Source organism: Pongo pygmaeus, chromosome 13 (genome assembly GCF_028885625.2).
Source record: "Pongo pygmaeus isolate AG05252 chromosome 13, NHGRI_mPonPyg2-v2.0_pri, whole genome shotgun sequence".
In the NCBI taxonomy this organism is placed as follows: domain Eukaryota; kingdom Metazoa; phylum Chordata; class Mammalia; order Primates; family Hominidae; genus Pongo; species Pongo pygmaeus.
Window position 1 is genome coordinate 101,192,741 of NC_072386.2, and position 26,947 is coordinate 101,219,687.

The 26,947-nt window shown below is 38.6% G+C and overlaps 1 protein-coding gene across 1 annotated transcript in view; it reads left to right on the forward strand.

Annotated features, from left to right (window-relative positions):
• Window positions 1–26,947, forward strand: part of MUSK (muscle associated receptor tyrosine kinase) — a 134,944-nt gene that overhangs the window by 79,120 nt on the left and 28,877 nt on the right. The window contains exons 7-9 of the mRNA XM_054502256.2: window positions 4,449–4,608; window positions 18,703–18,709; window positions 24,308–24,571. Of these exons, the coding sequence (XP_054358231.1) occupies window positions 4,449–4,608; window positions 18,703–18,709; window positions 24,308–24,571 (431 nt within the window). The remainder of the gene's footprint in view (window positions 1–4,448; window positions 4,609–18,702; window positions 18,710–24,307; window positions 24,572–26,947) is intronic.

The window sequence follows — 26,947 nt, forward strand, 5'->3', positions numbered from 1 at the left end:
ACATGATGTTTAGATAAACATATACAGTGAAATGATTACTATAGTCAAGCAAATTAACAGGTCCATCTCCTCACACAGTTACGGCTAACTCAGAAAGACAGAACATCACACCCAGAGCAGGGAGCTGTGTCTCCAGCTCCCTCAGGTCCATATGCCTGAGTGACTTGGAGAAAATCATGTATTTCCTGTAACTACCAGACATAGTCACCTCAATTAAGTACTCTGCTTTACTTAGGCATACCTTGGTAAAAGCTCACAGTACTAATCTGGACTCACCCCTTTGATCTTTGAAATCTGAGGCGGGAAAAAATATCAAAATGGAGGGCAGAGGGATTTGTTTTTATTTTCAGATCATCAAATATACTAAACTGTTGATCAGAACGATCCATGAAGAAAGAAAAACAAATTCAAACTATGACTAACAAGGCCTGCTGTGCGTGAGTCACAAACTGAATCAAGCAAGGCCTCTGGAAGCAGGGGGAAAAGCATTCAGGAGTCACTTTGTACTCAAGCATGAACCTCCTAAGTGTTGGTCTCTTTGCTGAACTATTTCAACACCTGGATGAAGTCCAGGAGAAGAGACGTCAGGCAGTTTAAAAACTGCTTCTCTTTCCTACTAAGGATGTTTTCAGTGACCTTGAGGAGGTGTTTAAGAATGACTTTCTTAGGTGTGAACACGAAAACATTGCCCTAAGTGGGACTTAGGGCAACATTTGGGGAGATTCCTTGCTTCAGAGTTGTCTCTAAGGCATTGCACATTCCTACTTCTTGCAGGAGGGAACTATCTTTGCAAAGCATTTTGCAAACTGTTCTGCTTTTGCTTATCTAAACTGGAAAGAGATATTTATAAACAAAATATAAAATACAAAATAACATAAAGTCTGTTGATTGAGCATAGAGGCTTGGGGTCTTTAGCTTTTTTTCTCATTGTTGCTTTGTATTAAAATTCAGGCGAGTCCAAATATTTTCAGTCCTCTTGATCTAACTGGGATACTCATACAATGAGACATTGCACTTCTGATAAATATGATAATGATGAGTTTAGTTCGAATTCCCAACTGAGTGCATGTCTCTTAAAAATATTTTTCTCTTCACTTTGTAAATTTCTCATAGAGTCTAGGTTGCTTATCTGGGGAAAATGCCACAATACTTGATCTGACCTGAAAAGATTCCCAGTTAAGGTAAATTGATACTCACATAAGCCAGTTTTTATCATAAGAATTGAGACTAGTAGGGAAGGTAAAGAATAAAAAGCTAGTTGGACAAACGTTCACTGAATGATTGCTACACAATGCTTGGTGCCAGGGATAGCCAGCCACCTGGCAGCTAGGAAGAAAGCTGGCCTTACCTCAGAGCTTTCTTCTTCCTGGCTAGTCAAACTGTGAAAATCCTCTCTCATGCAACACAATAAAATAATTGGCTCCAAAATGTCTCATTCTCAGCCTCATTCCCTAGTACTGAACAGAGGAATCTCTCTCAGCCAAGCAGCCAAGCTCAGGCCAACATGGGACGTACCTCCACTCCTTAAGATAAAGTCAAGGCATAACACCAACTGATTCCTTAATTGTCATTTCACTCCAATTTCTCTCAAATTGGCATCAGATTTCCCTCATATAAGTAGTGTTAATTAAAGATTAGTTATTGAAAATGTGGTATTGTGCTCAAGAAAATGGTGAAAAAAGAACCACCATTTAAAAAAATGCCACCACCTTAACAATGACATTTGTCAGATATGTATTTTGTTCATGGTTGGTTGATTTGTTAAGGTAATTGTTACTCTTGTTTTCTTTTTTTTTTTTTTTTTTTTTTTTTTTTTTTTTTTTTTTTTTATTTATTTTTTTATTTTATTTTTTTCTTTTATTGTAATTATTATTATTATTATTATTATTATACTTTAGGTTTTATGGTACATGTGCCCAATGTGCAGTAAGTTACATATGTATACATGTGCCATGCTGGTGCACTGCACCCACCAACTCGTCATCTAGCATTAGGTATATCTCCCAATGTTATCCCTCCCCCCTCCCCCCAACCCACAACAGTCCCTGAAGTGTGATGTTCCCCTTCCTGTGTCCATGTGTTCTCATTGTTCAATTCCCACCTATGAGTGAGAATATGCGGTGTTTGGTTTTTTGTTCTTGCGATAGTTTACTGAGAATGATGATTTCCAATTTCATCCATGTCCCTACAAAGGACATGAACTCATCATTTCTTATGGCTGCATAGTATTCCATGGTGTAGATGTGCCACATTTTCTTAATCCAGTCTATCATTGTTGGACATTTGGGTTGGTTCCAAGTCTTTGCTATTGTGAATAATGCCGCAATAAACATACGTGTGCATGTGTCTTTATAGCAGCATGATTTATAGTCCTTTGGGTATATACCCAGTAATGGGATGGCTGGGTCGAATGGAATTTCTAGTTCTAGATCCCTGAGGAATCGCCACACTGACTTCCACAATGGTTGAACTAGTTTACAGTCCCACCAACAGTGTAAAAGTGTTCCTATTTCTCCACATCCTCTCCAGCACCTGTTGTTTCCTGACTTTTTAATGATCGCCATTCTAACTGGTGTGAGATGGTATCTCATTGTGGTTTTGATTTGCATTTCTCTGATGGCCAGTGATGGTGAGCATTTTTTCATGTGTCTTTTGGCTGCATAAATGTCTTCTTTTGAGAAGTGTCTGTTCATGTCCTTCGCCCACTTTTTGATGGGGTTGTTTGTTTTTTTCTTGTAAATTTGTTGGAGTTCATTGTAGATTCTGGATATTAGCCCTTTGTCAGATGAGTAGGTTGCGAAAATTTTCTCCCATTTTGTAGGTTGCCTGTTCACTCTGATGGTAGTTTCCTTTGCTGTGCAGAAGCTCTTTAGTTTAATTAGATCCCATTTGTCAATTTTGGCTTTTGTTGCCATTGCTTTTGGTGTTTTAGACATGAAGTCCTTGCCCATGCCTATGTCCTGAATGGTATTGCCTAGGTTTTCTTCTAGGGTTTTTATGGTTTTAGGTCTAACATTTAAGTCTTTAATCCATCTTGAATTGATTTTTGTATAAGGTGTAAGGAAGGGATCCAGTTTCAGCTTTCTACATATGGCTAGCCAGTTTTCCCAGCACCATTTATTAAATAGGGAATCCTTTCCCCAGTTCTTGTTTTTCTCAGGTTTGTCAAAGATCAGATGGTTGTTACTCTTGTTTTCTAATGACTGCTCATTTATTCTCTCTTCAGGGACTAGGAAAGACACTGTAACATAATGATTAAAAGCATAGGCTTTTGTGTCAGACATGCTAGGATGCAAATTCTAACTATGCAACCTTGTAAAATGTGCTGGGCAGCTATCTTTCCTATAGAGTTGGAGTAATGTTGACTAATATATATGCATTTGTATAAATTAAGCTGTTAATTGTGTATCAATATTGCATTGATATCTTGGCTCTTTAAGGACATTTGATTTTCTGGTTTAAGTAGAACCTCCTGCATGAACTTCCTAACGTGTTGGTCTCTTTGCTGAACTATTTCAACACCTGGATGAAGTCCAGGAGAAGAGAGGTCAGGCAGTTTAAAAACTGCTTCTCTTTCCTACTAAGGATGTTTTCAGTGACCTTGAGGTATTATGTATGTATTATGTATGTCATGCCTCAGAGACAGACTTGGCTTCACAACCATTTTTCCTGATAACCATCCACCTATCTGACATGCATTTATGGGGAACTGAACAGGAGTTATGAAAATAAGTCATTAAGTCTGCAACCTCTCATACTTAACTGTCATTTGCAGGACATTGAAGACATATATCGGAGGATCCACACCATATATAATTCATACCTTGTATTGGTTATCTATGGCTGTATCACAAATCAGCCCAAATCTTAGTGACTTAAACCAGTAACTATTAGTGCTCACAAGTCTGTGGTTCAACTGGGTGGTTTCGCTGATATGGTTTTGCTGCTAGGCAGGACTGCCTGATCTCGGCTGGTTAAGTTCCTGTGATCGGCAGCTTGAAAGGGTGCTAGTTGGTTCAGAATAGCCTTATGCGTACCTTGGATGGTTGTTGTTGGTTCCCATCTGGGGCAGTGGGGATAAACCGGCCATGTGTGTTTCATCTTCTACCATGCGGGCTCTTGCTTGTTTATAGGCAGTCCCAGGTTCCATAAACAAGAGAGCAAGCCACAATGTGCAAGAACTTTAGTTTCTGCTCATTCATTCCAAAACACATCACAAGGCTAATCTAGATTCAAATTATGGAGGAAAATGCTACTTCTTGAGGGAAGAGCTACAAAGTCATATTGCAAGGGCATGGGCATAGGGAGGGAAAATCTTTTGGCTATTTTTGCACTGTACCACATGCACTTGATTATAATCTTAATGCTTTTCCCTTCAGATCTACTGACATAGTATAGTAGGAAATCCTTGACTGAGTTCTATCTTTTATTTTCCTTTACTCCATCAGGTTTCTTCTGGGTCCATTCAAGAGAGTGTGAAAGACCGAGTGATTGACTCAAGACTGCAGCTGTTTATCACCAAGCCAGGACTCTACACATGCATAGCTACCAATAAGCATGGGGAGAAGTTCACTACTGCCAAGGCTGCAGCCACCATCAGCATAGCAGGTAGGATGCCCCTTCACATTTGCATTGTTCCAGGAGAGGGGAGAGTTGATACTATCCTGCAATATCCAGCATTGGAGAAAATCTCCCTTTTCTTTTATCTCTTATTTCAGTTGCATTTGGGCTATTTCCTCCTCCATGGGGATACTCCAGAGGTGACCTAGATATGGATTTTGGCAGATTTGCTGCCTGAAAAACTAAATCCTCAATACCTACCCAAGTGATAGGTAACAGCTTCCAGGAACTCACTTCTTCCTTCCTTCCTTTTTGTTTTTCTTATCTTTTTTCCTTTTCTCCATTTCTCTTTCCTCCCTCCCTCCTTCCCTCCCTCCCTGCCTTCTTTGCTTCCTTCTTTCCTTCCTTCCTTCATTCCCTCCTTCATTCCTCCTTCCTTCCCTCCCTCCCTTCTTTCCTCCCTCTTCCCTTCCCTCCCTCCCTCTTTTCCTTTTCTTTAATTTCCTTTCCTTTTCCCCACTCCTCATTCTCTCTCTTGGTTGATCAAACTTCCCAAGTCTCTCATGGAGAAAGTTGGCAGACATTCAACATGGTCGTGCCAATTTCTGCATGGCTATTTCTTGCGGGCATTTCTACCTATGAGCATGATCCTTGTGGTCTTTCCCTTCCCTGCTTCAGCAAGCCACAGCAGGACTTACAGGTGTTTTCAAGAAAAAGGCTGACACACGGATTTCTAGGATGTTTGTGTTGAGTTCTAAAGGTTTATTTTTAAAATGTAAATGTCCCAAAGGCTTCTGAGAACATTTATAGAATTCCTAGAGATGGAAATAATCCCTGTATCAGGAAATGCCAGGCATATTAAATTCATAGCGTGTCTATGGCTCAAGGGTCAGGAGAGAGGTGCTTGGCCTGACATGTAAGGCAAGCACGAGTAGAGCTTGTGCCTAGGGCCAACTCCCCACAGCCTGCTGTTTCTTATTACAGTGCCACCTCTTTGATCTTCCCTGATGGGGAACTTTCCAGTAATGTCTGTGATTTGTAATATGAGGTGAATAAAAGCCACAGATAAATGATAAGGAGCACTGGACAAGGCTGGCCCTCTGGGACTGCCTGTGAAGGAAAAGGAAGACTTCAAAATTAAGGCTCCCTCTCCTTTCTCCCCCAGTGGTATCTCTGCCTACCATGTCTTCAGACATCATATCAGTTATTCTAGCATTTCCACAGGTGGGAAATTATTTCTCCCAGAAAATGAATAGTCTTCTAAAAGTAAATTCAACTCAATTTAACAAATAATAATAATATCATATAAGTAGTAATAGTATAATAATCATATAATATAAATAGTAATAAGAATTACTATTTACATAGCACTTTGCTGTTTATAAAGCACTTTTACATGCATTTATCAAGTACTCTAGATGACGCCCATTGTGTTGGGTAGAGTAAGAGATGAAAAGTTAATTCAAAAATGGGTCCTGCCTTCCAGGGACTCTGAATCTAGAAGGAAGTCAGTCAGTCACATATATTATGGCACTGGCTGTATTCCATTGCAGAAGCATACACAAAATACAACAGCAGAACAAGAGAGGGAGGATGTCAGGGAATCCTTGGAAAAGAGGTATCATTGGAGCAGAAGATGTGGGTATGAGATGACTAGGTTGAAGTCAAACCTTTCAAACCTGTTCAAAAAACAGCAAATCAGTGGTCAAGGCTAGACCACAAGAGAGAGAGCAGGGAGGTGGAAAGTGGAAACAAAAGTTGAAACATGGGCTCTAGCCAGGTTATGAAGAGCCTGCATAGGTTTAGTATATTATTTCATTGATGAGAAGTCATTTAATGATTTAGAAGAAATAAGTGCAATAGATATATCCTCTAGCAAATTAACAGATGCTGAGGTGTCAGGAGGTTGAGAAGTGTGGCAAGCTGTCAGGACGCTCTTCCAGGTGTCTCAAAAAGTCATGAAGGTCTGAACAGCAGCAGCGGCATTGGTTCAGAGGGAAGAGGAGAGATGCACAGGACAAATCAGGACAGAAATTAGGTTTGCAAATGCTTGAAAATGGCAGTGGGCTAGAAGAATGAGTTCAGATGTGTCTGATTTTGAAAGGTGCCCAGGACAAACAATAATATATAAACACAAAGAATATGAACAGGAGAAGGTCCAGGAGATAATAGAATACTCAAAAATGCTGATGCCTTTAAATTACCTGGAATTATTCTGGTCTTGCTGTCTTTGTTTCATTTGACATTTGATCAAGACCTACTGTTAAATAAACATCCATTTATAAAAAATCTATCAATATATATTTATATAACATATATGTATGTGAGTATGTGTGTTTATATACACACACACGGAGAGAGAGAGAATCACATTTACCTATGAATACTCAGTGCAAGAAAATAAACTGATGTACTTTAATTTAACCTGCACTTTCACTGGGCAGAAGAAAAATATTAATGTTATTAATCTTAGGAGAGTCTCATTTCAGGTCATTATTCAGTCACTCAAAAATACCCCTGCCAGAGCTTTCTCCCTCTTCTTCCTTCCTTCTGTTTCCCTAGATGGCAAAGAAGAAGAGGATTTGTATTTAGGCAGTGGTGTCTTCTGGACACCTCCCACACCACTACTACCCCCTGGATCTCTAGTGAAGTCTGCAGCTGAGGAACTTGTGATTTTATCTCTTGGCTTGGTTAGGGCCCAGGGGACCTCCCTGGCTGGCTCAGCCTGTTTGAGACATCTTTTGGAGCAGCACAGCCCTCTGCATCTCAGCCAAATCGTTCATCATGCCCTTGTCTACACTCTGCTCTGCAACCTTGGAAGCTAGATCTCCCTGTCTGTCCCTACTGTGGCCCTGTGGCTGGCCTGCTGAATTCCAACTCAGCTCCTTCAGTACTCCTCATGGGGTCTGAAGCATCTTCTAGATCACTTTCAAGGCATACAAAATTCAGAAGAGATTTGGGCTTGCTAACTCAGTTCTGCTGTCTGCCCAACCATGTGATGCTACCATTTTTACATTAATGTTGCCATCCATATCAGAGTAAGGGATCCCTGTGGGGTGTTTTACTTATAGCATCCTAAATAAGAAGTTAGAAAAACTCCATCTGCTTTTGGCTTTTTCCTTAATTGATCAATACACCTCTATTCTAGGATTTGGGTTCAGAAAAGGGATCTATAAAATCTACAAAATATCCAAATTTTTAATCTCTCTATCTTCCTCCTTTTCACAGCATACAAAGCTGGAAGAGCAGGTGGTCAGGGATCTCCCCCAACCTTCAGTGCAGTAATCTTTAGAGCTTACTCATCATAAGTACAAAGGTGGTTGTGAAGGCAGTGCTATAACCACTGAGGAGAACCTAATAAAATGGGTATATCTACTCCACACAAGGGGAGATTCATCCCATGAACACAATCTTTAAGATGCTGAGAGGATTAGAGGGCATGATTGCCACCATGCTATATGAAGCAACATCATGACTCCATTCCTGCCCTAGCCCAAATGAGAACCTGATCCAACTCCATAAATAGAACACCAACAGGGAAATCTGTAACCTTAAAAAAAATGGCATCTTTCAGTGGTAGAAAGAGCCTAAAGGTCTGAGACAGGCAATACAGGAAGGCCATGTCCTAGGGTGTAGGGAGAGGTCATCTTAGATATCAGTGTTGAGAAAGACCAGAATGAGGATGGGGACAATCAGCAATGGCCACCCAGGAAAAATAACAGTGGAATTTGCATGGGGGAAGGGATGGTGGGAGCAATGCAAAGATTGGCATGTGGCAGCAGAGAGTAGCTTGCAATCTGCTGCAGCAGCAGAGGTGAATGCCTATGAAGAAGTTATCTCTGTAGGAATAATGGTTGTGTAGACTAGAACCAGCTATGACTTTTCATGAGCTTGACAATGGCAGTGTGATGGAGGTCAGCTTTAGAGTGGGGAGAAGTTGGGGACCCTGGAAGTGAGACTTGAAGCCACTCTGGACAGGGGAATGTTTACAGTAGCTACCCAAGGAACTTGGGTAGAGGTAGAGAAGGCAGCATAAGGAGAGGGTTAACCTATAACTGGGACCTCAGACTTTGCCCTTCCGAACCGCAAAGGCAACAATTAAATCTGACCATGTACAGAATCATAGTGCTGCATGATGTTCGGAGTCAAGTAAAGAAATGAGAATTGTTACTCAAAAACTGAAAAACAGAAAAGACTAAAAAGGTCTAGAGTGGATATGATAAATGAGAAACATGTCTATTAATTAAAAAATCGCTACACATCTAGTGTTATTCCCTGGAATAAGACCCTTTTGTCCAACCCCTGATTTGTTTGTCTGGTTGATTCTCACTGATTATTAGGGGACCTGACACTCCCTGACTTTTCCCAAAATTTCCCCAGGCAGACCTAATAAGGGTGTGTCATGAGTGTGATTGAATAAAACTTCTGAACTCCCATGAGACAACTTCCATTTTCTCTTCCTCTTTGACCTGCTCTTGTGAGTTAGACCTGCTAGAAGCCCCATGAAGGTCCCTCTGGAATCACTGAGGAAACTACCTCCCAACCCTGGGGTGCTCTGTGGAATGATATTTTAAGGAAATGAGGCTACTTCGATGAAAAAGGGATCCTTGGAGCCTCTTTCATTCAGGGTCATTTGAAAGAAGCTTGGCCTTATGCTCCCCAGATCTCCCAGAAGTCAAGTATGGTATTTGCTTTCTCCATTTCTGCTTTTGGCCCCTCTCTCGGCATCCGATGAGGCTGGCCGGAAGTCCAGAACTTCAAGTCAGACATGGCGCCTCTTTTGCCATTCTGGCAATGCTTCCTTAATGCCAGACTCCGCTATCTCATTTAACCATCTCCATCCTCCCCTACGTGACTAGTACCCCAGTAATCCACAGCCTTCTCCGTCATGTTCCTCGTGTTTCCCTTTGAAATTTCTACTCCATCTGTTTATTTGCTCTTCCCAGCAGGAAAACTGGAAATGGAAAAAGCTGATCTTCTGCTTATGCTTAGGATTATGTCTAATGATATTTCTAGTGTTTGAAGGACAACAAAAAATAAAGATCAGCCTTCATTTTTCCAAAACCCTTCCATGTGTCTGCCCAAATCCTTACGCATTGTTTTAGAAATGTGATATATTTCTTTCTGACTCATTTACATTTACTGTTAGTCATCAAAAGGAGTCAGAAAAACTTTTGGAACCTCTCCCTATGAACCAGGAAGTTGCATTTCCCCTCCAGTCACAACCCCACAAGCCTCAGGTTGCAAAGTAAACTTGCCAGGATGCTGGGCATTTGGCAAGATGCTTCTCTTTGTCATCAGAACCCTCAGCCCTGTGGAAGAAAGCAAGACAGCCTATGATGCCTATAGTGAGCATAGTCCTAGAACAGCCAGAGACCATCAAAACGGACACAGGGATTCAGAAGAGAAAAATACAGGCCAGGTGTGGTGAGTCACACCTGTAACCCCAACACTTTGGGAGTCCGAGGCGGGCAGATCACCTGAGGTCAGGAGTTTGAGACCAGCCTGGGAAACATGGTGAAACTCCATCTCTACTAAAAAATACAAAAATTAGCCAGGTATAGTGATGCATGCCTGTAATCCCAGCTACTTGGGAGGCCGAGGCACGAGAATCACTTGCACCTGGAAGGTGGAGGCTGCAGTGAGCTGAAATTGCACCACTGCACCACGGCACTCCAGCCTGAGCAATAGAGTGAGACTCCATCTCAAAAAAAAAAAAAAAAAGAGAGAGAGAAAATAAAATTCTCAACGGCACCAACAGGTCCTTCATCAGAGAGTGAGGTCCATGGTTCTATCCACGGTTATCCAGTCTCAGAGTACAGGGACGAGCCTATGGTCACACACCCCTCTAATGTAAGCCACTCCCCATTCTACAAACAACCCCCGCTTTCTATATTGCCCCTTCTTTGAATCGACCTCAGGGTCTGAGCCTTTTGGTCACTAAATTTAAAAGTCACATGAATACAGGTAGTATTATCAAAACTGAGCAGGAGGGGAAAATCTGATGTGGTAATACTGGAGTCTCCCAAACTCCCCAGATGAACCACATGATTTTATTTTTCTTATTTCAAAAGAGGTGATGTTTCACACTACTACAGAAAAAAAAAATGGAACTTTGAACACTATTTCATAATCAGTATAGCTGATTGAATGTACTGACATGTTTCATGCTCCTTCTCATGTCTGATAGCCACACTCCTGTTTCTATCTCTATGTTGGAGATAATTCTTGAGACTTGGTAACAGAGCAGTAGCACGTAATTTGCTTTACCACTCAGTGCTTCAACCATCATAGGTAAAGAGTGTTCTTATCAACAAAACAGACACCATCCCTGGCATTCCATGCTGGCTTTGTCTGGTTTTAAATTAATTAAAGTTGTTTTGTTTTTGTTTTTAATAAAAGGGAAAAGGATAAATGAGTAACAGCCAGTAGCCACACTAAATTGCTACCAGATGTTCTGCAGTTAGGCATAAAAGGTAAGCATCCTTTTACAATCAGGCAGCTTTCTTATATTAAAACAGTTCTGTTTCAGAAGAGAGCCAATGTTTTTACTGACTTCTAGATAATTTCAAAGATACTACAATATTGGTGGATATTTTAAGAATTTTTAAATACTACAAATATTGGTGGGATATTTTGAGAATTTTTAAAAATTGAATTCTGGGCTTAAAGCATTTTATAGTTGCAAGGTTCTTGGACCCCTTCCTCATCTCCTAGCCATACACCCCCACAAAAAGAAAAGAAAATGCAAGTGGAGACATTTCCTATAGAAGCTCATTATCCCCTCCCAGGTACTATGGCTGGATTCTCTTTCGCATTGGCTTATCTCCATGCTCCTTCCACATTACAAAACGAGGGCTCTATCATTTACATAACCTTGGCCCCCTTGTTTTTCAATAGATCTTCCTGCTCAGCTGCTATTAGAATCTGCCTTTGTGCTTCCAAATTATACGCCATTTTCTCTGGAAGAATCTTCCGGTGTTCCAATGTCTTTCTTCCCACTATTCTATTTGCATAATGGCAGAATTGCCATGAGATTTGGGGGCGTGAAGGCACTTCTTTCCTGAGTTCAGCAGTGACACAGAGTTCTCTTCATTCTCTTTCATAGCCTTTGGTCATTTCAATTGACTCTTGCAGGCCTCTTGCCTGGTTCACTAAAATTTAAATTCTGTCTAATTTATAATTTGTTGACGTCATTGGCATCATCTCTTAAATGATCAAAATGACAATCCTACAGCCCAGCCTGCCTATCTCAGCAAAACAGAAAGAATCTACTAGATTTTTTTCAGAATGGAAATAGGTATAAAATGTATAATGATTTAGCTATTGTCCAGCAAATTATCCGGCAGTTGGAGTCCTGCAAATCTTAGAGACATCTTGATGTTTCCTTCATAGTCACTCCAGGGTCTGTTAGTTCTTACGTATAAAGAAATTTCACAAAGAAATTCAGCTTTTCTCACTGCTAGAAGGATGTGGTCTTCTGTCCCTAAGCAAAGTGACCGATTTAGGGAAGGGATAAAATTTTAGAGCTTATTATTGGCTAAAACCCTACTCTGGATCAAAAGTTTGTTTTTAAAGTGCATTGTAGATTGCAGAACAACTTTGAATCAGTCATAAATAGGAACCAGAGAGGTAACAAAGATCTGAGGCTGTATGTGTAACCAGTGTATTGAACAATTTAAACTTGACAGGTACACAGAGAAAATGGTGTTTTCTCCAACCACTGGGGACTGAGGAATTATGCTTTTTAGAATCTCCTTGCCCCTCTCAAGAGCAAATCCTTTACAAACTTTCAGGCAGATTCCATAATTTCCAGGTAATGTTTAGAGATTAAAAACCCAGCCTGATCTAGTTTAAAACCCTCCTCTTACATAATTTAAACCTCATCTGCTTGACTCTCTCCACTGCCAGCCAATTTTCATTCAGGAACATGGAGAGTAGACAAAATGGGTCTGCTGCTGTTATACGCCCTTCCCTTCTTCCCTTTCCTCCTGTTCCTCTTCATCTCTGGCATATTTAAGGAGAAGAGGATTTCAAGGAAGGCGGCAAATGTGTTTTCCTAAATGGAATATGTTTTAGTTCTTTCTCTGTTAATTGTTATTGCTTCTCTGACTATATAATAATAATGCTATATATAATAATGCTAACAATTGCAAGGTACATTCTCAGTGCCCAGTGCGCTCTCTCTCTCTGTCTCTCTCTCTCTCTGTATGTATATATGAATTTATTTAACACCCACAACTCAATGAAATGGATACTTTTATTATCCCCATTTCACAGATGAGCAAATGCTCAGAAAGGTGCCCAGGCTGACATAGCTAGTAAATGGCAGAACCGGTATTGAAACTCAGCAGGTGCAGCATCCAGGCTTTTAATGCCTTGATGGGTTATTAATGTCTCTCTGTTGCAGGTGGTATCCGAATACTGACTGTCTTCTAGGACATTTGGGCTCTTTGGAGGGTCCTTCAGAAGACTGTGTATTGCACAGTGCCCTGATGTGGGAGATTCTTTACTGGTTCAACCGCTCATAATCCCCAGTCCTTGATATCAATCCCTATTGAGGTAACCTGCAATTGCTTATGACTGGGGTTCTTTGTCTGGTGTCCAGTCTTCTTGGTAACTTAGCCACCTTCATAGCATCCACTGAACACACAGGAATGTCCCATGTCCCTACCATCCCAATGGTGGGGAGCTCTACTCCTGGACCCTCTCTCTCTGCCCTCAGATTGTTGCAATTCATTTTAGACAGTAATATTATTAAAAAAAAAAACAAACAAACAAAGACAAAACAAACGCTTTCCTTGTCTCTGAGTCCTAGTCTCTTAATTCTTAGGCAGTTGAAAAATCACTCCATGAGATATGTTGCTATAATTTACATTGTATCATTCAAGAATGAGAAGATCTAGGGAAATAATTCATCCCTTTCCCCTTGTATTTGCTGAGATGCCCTTCATCTTTATTTGAAGGCTGAGAACCAAAGCTATTTGTCTGGTTATAGGGCCTACAAATTGCAACAAAGGTTGGGGTGATTGTGCCTTTTAGTAAATTCCAAGGAAAAATGTCAAGTTGTGTGTGTGTGTGTCTGTGTCTGTGTGTGTTTACATATTTCCTACGTGTGTGTGTCTGTGTGTGTGTTTACATATTTCCTACAATCATTTGTCTTACTTTTTGAGGGCATGCCAACTACTGGTGGAAAAATAAATAAATACAAGGGGGTCCACGCTGTGAGTAGTTGAAATGAAAATACTGGTGTTTTGATGGGATTAATTCAGTACATTTATAATAGACAAATTCACCCAGAATCAACTTCTAAAACCAGTTTGCCTTAACTCACTTAACTCAATTTCATTTAGCCTGATGACTATTGCATCTAATGTTGAAAATTCAGAATTAAAAATGAAATATTGGCCAGATACAGTGGCTCATGCCTGTATCCCAGCACTTTGGGAGGCCAAGGCAAGTGGATAATTTGAGGTTGGGAGTTCGAGACTAGCCTGGCCAACATGGTGATACCCCATCTCTACTGAAAATACAAAAATTAGCCCAGCAGGATGGCAGGTGCTTGTAGTCCCAGCTACTCAGGAGGCTGAAGCAGGGTAATCGCTTGAACCCGGGAGGCAAAGGTTGCAGTGAGCCAAGGTTGCACCACTGAGCTCCAGCCTGGGCAACAGAGTGAGACACTGTCTCGAGAAAAAAAAAAAAAAAAAGAAAGAAACATTTACCAAATAATAATATGGCTGAGTATTTATGACTTATTTTTGTATTGCTAATACTTTATCACATATAGGGAATCATGAGATTGTTACATATCGTTGTGACTGTCTTTTTCTTTTCTAGTCATTTTGAACACTTGCATTATTCTTTAGCCAATTTGTCAAAAAAAGAGTCTATTTCTTTACAATTTTGAATTTCTGCTAAAAATATTTAGTGGAATGAAATTTATTCCATTAAAAAATGAACCTTTTATTATTGCCTCCTTGCTACTTTCCTTTAAGAGTCTATGAACTCTACATGTATGTATATATATATATACACATATGTATGCATTAACCAAATTAGCATACTCTCAGAGCTCATTTCTGTTTAGTGAGGTATTCGTATTTTAAAAGAATAAAGAAAAATGGGTCCCTCTTTTGATCACCATTCCATGTTATTTATCAAGATATCTAATTGATAAAGGTTTTATTTTGTTTTGTTTTGAGACAGAGTCTCTCTCTCTCTTCCTCCCAAGTTGGAGTGCAGTGGTGTGTGATCTCAGCTCATTGCAACCTCTGCCTGAGCTCAAGTGATCCTCCTGCCATAGCCTCCCAAGTAGCTGGGACTACAGGTGTGTGCCATAATGCCCAGCTAATTTTTGTATTTTTTGTAAAGAAGGAGTTTCACCATGTTGCTCAGACTGGTCTTGAATTCCTGGTCTCAAATGATCCTCCTGCCTGGGCCTCCCAAAGTGCTGGAATTACAGGCACAAGCCACCATGCCTGGCCCTAATTAATAAAGTTTTAAAAAGCAAAATGATGCATCATTTCCAAATGAATTTATAGTAAGAATCATAAAATTTTGAAAAACAGTTTTCAAAATGCCACTGGGGTGTTAACAAATTAATACCATCTATGATGACTTTTCCATTCTGCCAAAACCTGATAAAGCTCTGCTGAAGTAAAGAAATTGGTTTCACAGAGCCAACATCATACTGAATGGGCAAAAGCTGGAAGTATTCCCCTTGAAAACCGGAATAAGACAAGGATGCCCATTCTCACCACTCCTATTCAACATAGTATTAGAAGCCCTGGCCACAGCAATCAGACGAGGGAAAGAAATAAAAGGCATCCAAATAGGAAGAGGGGAACTCAAAGTATCCCTGTTTGCAGATAACATGATTCTTTATCTAGAAAACCCCATAGTCTCTGCCCAAAAGCTCCTTGAGCTGTTAAGCAACATCAGCAGTTTCATGGTACAAAATTAATGTACAAAAATCAGTAAATTCCTGTATACCAACAATCACCAAGCCAAACCAGAAACACAATCCCATTCACAATTGCCACAAAAGAATAAATACCTAGGAATACAGCTAACCAGGGTGGTGAAAGGTCCTGCGATAAGAATTACAAAACACTGCTCAATGCGCCCAAAGCAATTTATAGATTCAATGCTATTGCTATCAGACAACCAACGACATTCTTTGCAGAACTAGAAAAAAACTATTCTAAAATTCATATAGAATGAAAAAAGGGCCAAAACAGCCAAGGCAACCCTAAGCAAAAAGAACAAAGCTGGAGGAATCACACTGTCTGACTTCAAACTGTACTACAGGGCTACAGTAACCAAAACAGCATGGTACTGGTACAAAAACAGACACACAGACCACTGGAAGAGAGTAGACAGCTCAGAAATAAAACCACACACTTAAAACCATCTAGTCTTAGGCAAAGCTGGCAAAAACAAGCAATGGGGAAATAATCCCTATTTAATAAATGGTGCTGTGATAGCTGGCTAGCCATATGTAGAAGATTGAAGCTGGATCCCTTCCTTACGGCATATACAAAAATTAACTCAAGATGGACTATAGACCCAAATGTAAAACCTAAAATGGTAAACCCAAAAGATAACTTAGGAAATACCATTTTGGACATAGGAACTGGCAAAGATTTCATGATGAAAATGCCAAAAGCAATTGCAGCCAAAGCAAAATCTGACAAATGGAACTTAATTAAACTTAAGAGCTTCTGCATAGCAAAAGAAACTATCAACAGAGTAAACAGGCAACTTATAGAATGGGGAAAATATTTACAAACCATACATCTGACAAAGATCTAATATTCAGAATCTACAAGGAAATTATACATACAAGCAAAAAAAAAAACTCATTTAAAAGTGAGCAAAGGACATAAACAGACACTTTTGAAAAGAAGACATACATGCAGCCAACAAGCATATGAAAAAATGCTCAATATCACTAATCATTAGAGAAATGCAAATCAAAACCACAATGAGATACCAGGTCACTGCAGTTAGAGTGGCTATTATTAAAAAGTCAAAAAATAACACATGCTGTTTGAGACCAGCCTGGACAACATGGCAAAACCTCGTCTCTACTGGAAATCCAAAAGGTAGCCAGGTATGGTGGCACGTGCCTGTAATCCCAGCTACTTGGGAGGCTGAGGCAGGAAAATCACTTGAACCCGGGAGGCAGAGGCTGCAGTGAGCCAACATCACGCCAGTGCACTCCCTCCTGGGCAACATAGTGAGACTCCGCCTCAAAATAAATAAAAAATAAAAAAATAACAGATACTGGCGAGGTTGCTGAGAAAAGGGAACTCTTATACACTGCTGCTGGTGGTGTAAATTAGTTCAACCACTGTGGAAAGCAGTGTGGTAAGTCCTAAGATAACTGAAAACAGAACTACCATTAGACCCGGCAATCCCACTACTGAGCATATATTCAAAGGAATATAAATCAGTCTACCATAAAGACACATGCACACAAATGTTCGTTGCAGCACTATTCATAATAGCAAAGATGTGGAATCAACCTAAATGCCTATCAATGACAGCTTGGACAAAGAAAATGTGGCACATATACACCATGGAATACTATGATGTGGTCATAAAAAATAATAAGATCATGTCCTTTGCAGGAACATGTATGGAACTGGAGGCCACTATCCTTAGCTAACCAATGCAGGAACAGAAAACTAAATACTGCATGTTCCCAATTATAAGTGGGAGCTAAATAATGAGAACACATGGACAGAAAGAGGGGAACAACAGACACTGGGACCTACCTGATGATAGAGGGTTGGAGAAAGGAGAGGATTAGAAAAAAAAAAAAAAATAGAACAACTTTTGGGCCCTAAGCTTAGTACCCGGGTGATGAAATAATCTATACACCAAACTCCCGAGTCACAAGTTTACTTACATAACAAACCTGAATATGTACCCCCGAACCTAAAATCAAAGTTAAAATATTCTTCAGGATCATTGAATAAAAAGCTCAGATTCAAAAAAGATTCAAAAATGTCATACACTCAAAGTTGTAAAAACCTTGTAGTTACTAACCCTCACAAATCTAAAAGAGAATGATTAGAAATGCAAGCTCATTGTATTTTAAGAAGATTGACCTCTCAGAGAAATTCATGTTAGAGCCCTTAAAAATCCCCCCAAAAATAACACCGAAATGGATCTAAAACTTTCAAAATGGAGTTAGACCTCAACATCCGGAGAAATTTTAATATGGCAAATTGGTTTTAGACAAAGCATATATTTTACTGTTTATTTTCATAATGAGGGTTGAGAGGACAGGACGAAGTAACCATAAAGCACTTAATAAAGACTGTGAAGTTTTTAATTTACAAGAAAGAAAATGGAATAATTCAGAAATGCTGGTTATATCACACCCTTGCCAGGATTCTCATGCCTTGGGAGAGTCTGAGATGGGGACATTTGTCCTGGGAATCACATACCACCAGAGGAGAGGCATAGTTTCCTCAGAGCCCTGAGTTTTTATATCCATGAGCATGGGCAGCTACATAATTTTCAGGGCTAGGTGTTCAAAAAACAGTAAGGATTTCAAGGTAGGGACAGCAGAACATTAAATTAAGCCCGAGGCCCTTCTGAGTGCAGATGCCGTGCAGTTACCCAGGGCACACACCCCGGAGGCAGCCAGGTCTATGAGAACAACCATTGCCTACTTTCTACTTTCTCTTCGGCCCTCTCTCCTCTGCATGTTCTTTTCTTTTCTCCTTCTCCTTCTTCTTCTTCTTCTTTTTCTTTTTTTTCCCTCTAAGTCTGCTTTACACATCTTCTCTGTTAACCTCCACATCTTGCTTTCTTAATGTACAGTCCCTGGGTAGCTAATGGAGGGAAATTCTGAGCTTAGATATTGCCTTGGTGGATGTTACCCATGATTGACTCAGTTTGAAAAGAACCTGCTTCCTAAAGATACTCAATATTTTCTTAATTTCCTCCCAATCTGCCCCTTAATGCAGAATCTGGCCTCCTAGCAGAAGCAGAGAACTTTTCAGAAACTTAGAGATCAGTAGTATCAAAACAATCTCATCCAAAGCATAAGATGAAAATGTACTAACGTTCTTTCTTTTCCCCTTTAATTTGACTTCCTGTGGGAACTTCCTTTCCTGTTAATAGAATGGAGGTAAGAAACTGTTATTGTACCAGTGTTTCCAATGTTTTGTTTTGTAGGGATTTCGTTTGTTTTTGTTTGTGAGAGGGTCTTGTGTTGCCCAGGCTGGAGTGCAGTGGAGTGTGTTTTGTTTTTGTTATTTGACATGCCATTTATTGAGTGTTTCCTATTTGCTGAGCACTGTAACATTTTAAAAACTTTCTAATTTCTAATCCTTTTAGTAAGTATGATGAAGTGAAAGATAGATAACCTCTATTGAATACTTACTATGGATCAGGCACTGTGCTGAGCTTCACATGCATTATTTAAATCTATCTTCAAGACATCCCCATGGAATAAGTATTATTGTTATCTCTATTTTACAGAAAAAAAAAAAAAAGAAACCTAAGAAAGTTTCTTTGAACTGGAGAGTTCAAGTGGCTTACACAGCTAGTAAATGATAAAGTTAGAAATGGAACCCAGAACTGCCAAACTCTCCATTATAGCTCTAACCTATATATAAGAAGGTATCCCTTGCAATATAACCTTTTGCAACTTACAGTGTTTTATTTGCAGTACTTTTAAAACTGATCTTCATAAAACTCTATGGAGTGTAATTAATTTTAAGACAGCATTCTTAGCCCATAGGCTACATTTAAAAACAGGCAGCAGGATACAAAATTTTGGTTAGATAGCAAAAATAAGTTCAAGAGATTTGGAGTACAATACAGTGACTATCATTAATAACAATGTATTGTATTCTTGACAATCACTGAGAACAGATTTTAAGTGTTCTCATCATAAGAAAATGGTAAGTATGTGAGGTAATGCATTTGTTAATTAGCTCAATTTAGTCATCCCACAATGCGTACATGTTTTAAAACATCATGTAGTACACAATAAAAAAATAGTTTTTTTTTTAGCTAAAAACACTTTTTAAAGAAAGTTTTACTGTTAAAAAAGTCTTAAGAAATACCATTTGGATGTATATATTGCTCTGAAAAGCAGTGAAAATCATGATACACATTATATGAAAAGTTAAACCAGTTTTAAGTATATGGGATAGTGATTTGTCATAATTGACTGCATTCCAATGTGTTAAAGTGGTATCAAAAATTCTTAGTTCAAAAAAAAGAAAAAAATTCTTTGTCCATTTTTTAATCTAAATATTGTTTTAATAATTTTTATTAACGATTTTGGAGCTACTGCCTTAGCAGAATAAAGTTTATCTAAACCAAAATTAATAAAAGTGCCATTTAATAACCCTCCTTCTGAAAAAACAGGCAGCAGGCCAAATTTGTCCTGTGGGTTGTACTTGCTCACCCCTGCCTTGGAGAATAAATTATATACAAAGACACTAGACACGAAAGAACAGAAACAGTTTCCGTTTGCTTTGAAGGTTGGAGGTAGCACAGTATCTGTCATTACCTTTGTTGGGAATGTTCAAGGAGAGATAAGGCAGTTGCTAAAAAAGGGAAGATTTGTCTGAAGCAGAGGAGAGGTACAGCTGTCAAGTGTGCCTGTGCTAGGGAGGGAGGGAAGTAAGGTGTGGAGTTCCCACTAGAGTCATGGGGTTGTCATAATGCAAACATGCCATGGCTGGTCATCTGGAATGCCCTTGGGACAAAGTATTATGTGTTCAAAGGGAGTAGACATCTCCCTCAGAGAAACTTGAACATAACATTTTAAAATGTTCTATTGCATATGATTCATACGTTTCAAAGTAGAGAGAAATAGGAGTAAGAGGTACAGTGAGAATTCTTTACATACTCCCTTTGACCACATAGGGTTGTCTGTTATAAAAGAAGTTGAAAAGGAGATCCGAGATCAAATATCCATTATTGCCTCTACAAGAAAGGGAACTTTTCTGAAAGAGAAGTCAACTGAGTTTATATTGTAAGGAGGCAAGAGAGGGACTGGCTCCATGTGCAATATTAACTAGCATTTTTAGAAGCTAGTCCGGCTGATCATTCTGAAATAACCAGCATTCTATGAATGGATCCCCGTGACCTCTGTCCCACGGTTCTAATGAGCAACAGGACCAGCTGCTTCTAGTGTTGCCCCATCAGCAGTACCACGAACTGCAGGCAGAGAAACACAACTTTAGCGGGACATGGAGGGGTCTTGTCACTTACAAAAGACAACAGAAGACACCAATGGAAATTATTTGCATTTATCTCATTCCCCAGTTCTTGCTGTGAGCGCCTTTTAAAAATGTTTGAAGTGATAGATTTAGGGGATTGAGGGACAAAATGTCCCAGTTGGCCTCTGTGTCTTGCATCTAAAATTTGATCACTGTGTAAAATTCAAGGCTTATATTTCTGCACAAGAGGAGAGGAAAAGGAAGTGGTTGAAACATTGAAACTATAGGTAGTTGACAGATAAACAAATTCAGATATATATAAATTTAGATAGATAGATAGATAGATAGATAGATAGATAGGTAGGTAGATAGTCAGTCTTGTGTGTGCCTTACCTTTTAGAGCTAATCCAAGCACCGATATAATACCAAAGCCAAGTCCTTAATCATTCTAGGAACATCATAGAAATGAAATGTAGAAAACTAATAATAATCATATACTTTGTATGTGTATGTTTTTTCCCAGCACATAAAGGGTTTGTATAGGCTAGCAGTCATCAAGCTGTTAGGAAGAAAAAGCAAAATTAAAACCAAGATCTTCTCATTTCTATTCAAAACCTATTGTCTTTTTTTCTTTTTCATTTTTATTTTGCATTATATACTTAATGCTGTAAAACTAATGAGGATTCAATACTAGCAGAAATTCAGACAGAGGGGTTCATTGATAGTTGATTGTTAGTAATCCTTATCTCTGAAGCTATTTTCATTAATTTTTCTTTTGTGTACTTTTTCTTAGTTTCCAATTTTTTAAAAAAGTGTGTTTTGATTTATAATTAAAGGAAACATCATGAATGTTTATTATTTTTAAAAATACTCTTGGAAAATGAGTAACAGCATCATTGAATAGTTAACACATGACAGCAAAACCTGCATGAATAATTCTCAGCTCAGAGACACTGAGAAATATTTAATTTTTACACGGTGGAGTTTTTTCTGTTAAGTGTAAAGGGTCACACATGCTCTTATTCATCCCCCTTTATGCCGAGATATTACGTCAACATGTGAGACCATTTTGTAAACCAGTTTGAGATATTTCTGGTTACTCCTTATTATATAGTTTCTTAAAGCACAGTGTAGAAGCTGGTTGGGGATTAATTCCTTTCCTTCCCATCCTAACAGTCATGGCTGACACCTATATAACAATGACAGGTTAACAAGAGAAGAGCATAACAAATGTGTTTGATCACAGTTTTACATAACATGGGACCCTTCAGAATGAAGACCCCAGATATAGGGAAAGCAATCCTTTTTTTTTTGAGACGGAGTCTCACTCTGTCACCCAGGCTGGAGTGAGTGCAGAGGTGCAATCTCAGCTCACCACAACCTCTGCCCCCTAGATTCAAGTGATTCTCCTGCCTCAGCCTCCCGAGTAGCTGGGATTACAGATGTCCGCCACCACGCCCGGCTAATTTTTATATTTTTAGTAGAGACTGGGTTTCTTGATGTCGGCCAGGCTGGTCTCAAACTCCTGACCTCAGGTGATCCACCCACCTCAGCCTCCCAAAGTGCTGGGATTACAGGTGTGAGCCACCACACTCAGCCAAAGCAATCCATTTTTATGCTTAGGTTCAATGAAGTATGTACAGCTGTGTAGAAATATGATTAGACACAAAGCGTATGATCTAATGCTAACAGGCTGAGTGTGGAAACTAGCCCATCCTGCCTGTTCAGATTTTTCTCAGCCCCTCTGCACAGCACTCACTCCACCCAGGCAAGAGATAGGATCCTTCTGGAATGAGTGTGTGAATTTCTTTATGGCCAGGTGTTACACAGAAAAGCTAGGGGTGGGTAAAGTAAATGTTTAGGTTTTATGGCTGGCCTTGAGGAAAAGGCGTTCTGGTGTCTATGATCTGCCTTGGAGAAGAGGGATTCTGGTAACTAAGGTTTGCCTCAGGGAAGAAGGATAGGAGAGACAGGAGGGCAGAAGATCTGTTTGAGGCTGCTTCTTAGGCCTTCACTTTGGGGTGTCGTTTACTGAGCCTCAACAACAGCATCCTTGTTTCTGTCTAATTTTCTCTGGGGGTTTTCTCACCTTTACCTTGAGAAAGTTTTCATGGAGTTTTGTGCTTTCTTATTCAAGGCCTTCATTTTAAATATCCCCAACAAACAAAGGGATACAGTAAAAATCATGTTGGCAAATTAGAAAAAGGCCAGTATGAATTAAAGGAAGACTCTATATTACAAAATATTGTTTTAAAGTATGGCTGTGTTTCTTGGAAGTTCATTGTTTTACCTGAATGTATTATATCTCATTCTAATAATTTGCTTTAAAGACCTGCCAGTGATGGTTTGTAATTATAGTATTAATTTTTTAAATTCAACTGGGGTCACGTAACAATTTTAAAATTTGACACAAATTCTAGTTAGTTTAATTTTCTTATTTTAAATTATTTATATAAAGACAATGAAAAACTAAATTCAATAGTTGTACAAATCTAAATGAGAATACAACTTTAGAGTTTTCTGTCATTACTAACACTATGGAAGATCTGATAGAAGGCATAAGAATATACTGAGACCATCACAGTGCCTACACATAATAAGTATTCAATATATGTTTGTCAGGTGAGAATATGAGTTATTATAATTCCCAGCATTACATTAAGGGAACAAGTAGATGCGTGAAGAGAGTACCAGCAGCATTTTCCATTCTCCCAATTGTCTTCAGTTATTACAGCAGATAAGCTTTTAATCGTATGTTTGTGCTAGCACTAGCGTTTACAGGTTTCTCCCTGATATATGGCCCATTAACACACATCATCCGAGTTCAGAGTAATTACTTACATCACTCAACAGAATAGATCATTGAGGCACTGGGTGACCAGTTGACTTTGCATGTGATGAGACACGATGAGAAAACAGCAAAGCTGAAGGTGCTACTTGGCTCCTCTGGAAGCCATATTTCTGCTTTCTCCTCCCTACATCACTTTATTTTTCTTTAATGGAATTCTGGGAAGATGTGTGAGTGAGAGAATCTGAGTATGGAAGGTGTTGCAAAGATGTATATGTTGTAAAAAATTAAGGTAACCTATCATAACACATAAATAAACTATGTTCCTAAAGCTGCAAACTTTTTAGCTGAGAGCAATTATTATTATGCTCAATTATTTGTTAACCACCATGATGAAATGTCTTCCAGATGCATCTTTGCTTATATCAGCTTATTAACTAAGAATAGTCGGATTGTATTTATAATGTAAAATAATAAAAATACCCAAATCTATTCAGTCCTTTATAGTTCCCAAAGCTTTCCATATCTATCGTCACATTTGGCCTTCTCAATAGCCCTGTGGAGTAGCTAGAGATGATATAATTGCAGCTGGAAATGAAGACAATATTCAAATGGAGCATGTCAACCAATTTACTAGTACAATTTTCTCCTATTTCTGTGACACAGATGTGAAAACAAAAACAAAAAGAAAGAAAAGAAAAGCCGAATGAATGCCAAGAAATAGCATGTGATTAGAAATGTTGTTCATTTCTTCTTTCAGTAAACCACAGAAAGATAACAAAGGCTACTGCGCCCAGTACAGAGGGGAGGTGTGTAATGCAGTCCTGGCAAAAGATGCTCTTGTTTTTCTCAACACCTCCTATGCGGACCCTGAGGAGGCCCAAGAGCTACTGGTCCACACGGCCTGGAATGAACTGAAAGTAGTGAGCCCAGTCTGCCGGCCAGCTGCTGAGGCTTTGTTGTGTAACCACATCTTCCAGGAGTGCAGTCCTGGAGTAGTGCCTACTCCTATTCCCATTTGCAGGTAAAATCTCAAAAATAAGTCAAAGGAAAAATTCCATTTTTCTATCTGCACAACAGAAAGAGTTTTTGAAAAATGTTGTAATGTGCAACAGTAAAAGGAAAAGCTGGTTTTCATCCAAAATAGGAGGTTAATGCCTGGGTGCAGTGGCTCATGCCTGTAATCCCAGCACTTTGGGAGGCCGAAGTGGGTGGATCACTTGAGGTCAGGAGTCCAACACCAGCCTGGCCAACACGGTGAAACCCCATCTCTACTAAAAATACAAAAATTAGCCGGGTGTGGTGGCGCACTTGTAATCCCAGCTACTCGGGAGGCTGAGGCAGGAGAATCACTTGAACTGGGGAGGCAGAGGTTGCAGTGAGCCGAGATTGCACCACTGCACTCCAGCCTGAATGTTGAGACTCCGTCTCAAACAAAGAAACAAATAGGAGGTAATTAATCAGACAAAATTTCTACCATGTAAATCACTGAAGAGAACCTAAAATACAAGTACTTAGAACCTCTAGAAAATGTCATAAATGGTGTAGTATTCCATTACTCTTGTTATTGTTCACATTATTATCATATCCATGAATATCCCAGATTTCTATCAGATGAAAGGAGAAATCTTAAACATGGACCTCATTAGTAAGCCAAGATAGAGAAAATAAAAACTGTACATTATGTGTCAATAAATGAGATCATGCCAAGGATCTCTGAATGTTATTTTAAAGTACATTCCATCCAAAATTCTAAGTTCTGATGCTGTTGCCTCATTTGGGTGGTTATAGGAGGGAATTAGATTATAAATAGATATTCTGTTAAACTCCCATACTTTTTAAATATTGAAATTGATAAATTTATGTTCGATAGAGTTATCTTCATCTTTAATTACTTCTTATGTAGAAGAAAAAGAATCAATCTAGTTTTTGAGCTAAATAGAACAAAGTTCAAATACTGTTGTTCTGCTTTCTCGATGTGTGTGGTCTTGGCTGAACTTCAGTTTCCTCATCTGCACAGTAGAACTGAGAGGATTAAAGGAAAAATCACACTCATGCAATATGTGAGAAACTAGATAGACATTGTTATTCCTGAATTTTCCGTTGAGGAAACCCCATGACAACACCCAACACAGCACATTTCCACTTCTATTTTGATAAAACCAGAAACTATTTAAATATTGCAATAATTTGAGGACACTCTCTATTTAGCATACAATAACAACAGTACGGTCATTAAATTAGAGTTCTGTATTCCTCAATTTACTGCAAAGTTTGAGGGTTTGGAGACACTATAAGAGTAATATAATTTGTTTATTCATCTAAGAAGATTGTATTGTGATCAGGCATATTATCTAAAAATCTCTAGGGACCTCAGCATTGACAGAATAAGAAGGGGAAAGAGAAGGAGAGAAAAAGTAAAATTACTGCAAAAAAAAAAAAACGGGAAGACTGGGTGAGGGGCAGTAAAATTTGTTTTAATAGAACTTAAGAAATACTGATGCTATTTCAACTGTCCTTGCAGTTATTTGAAAAAATAGTGCCTCTGTTAATTATCACTTCTTTAGTTTAGATTTCTCTTTCTTGGGCTTCTTTATAGGATTCTCCTAAATTGTTTGTTTGATGTACTGCTCAACAGTGAAAATCCTTTTGCTAGAAAGTAGCACATATATAATAAACAGAATGTAATCAGCAAAATAAAGTGACAGTAGATTCTATTAGCTTTTCCTTTAGCACTGCTAACATAATTTGTGGTGGCCACGGGATAGTTATCATACTTACACAGTAACACTCAGGCAAATCAGCTCAACACCATGAACGGATGCTTGAGAGAAATAATAATTAGATTAGAAAAATTCTCTGTGTGTGTGACAGCCATTGTGGTTTTCTGATTACAAAACCCACAAGACTCCATAGTATAAGAAAAGAACACAGTACTTTCATTGCTAAAACCCAGAAAGTTGTTCACTACTGAGGTGTGTGTTTACTTATATTTACTTATATCTATATTTCTGCACTCTGAATTCTATTTCATTGTATTTCATTGATGGTTTCTCTATTTTTGCATTAGAGACTTTGGATTTAATTACTGTCTTTATAATTAATTTCAATTTGTGCTATGAATTTCACAGGTTTTCATCTTTTAAAAAATTATTGTTTACTCATTATATAATTATTTTTATTACACGTTGACATTGGCAAAATGTTTCTAAATTTCATATTTAAAAATAATTATATAAGTTATATAATTATATATTAACTTAACAATAATTATCAATATAATAATTAATTATTATATTAATAATATAATGCTTAATATTATAATTAACTATAAGTGATATAATTATATATTATAATATATAACTTATATAATTAATATAATTTATAATTATATATTATA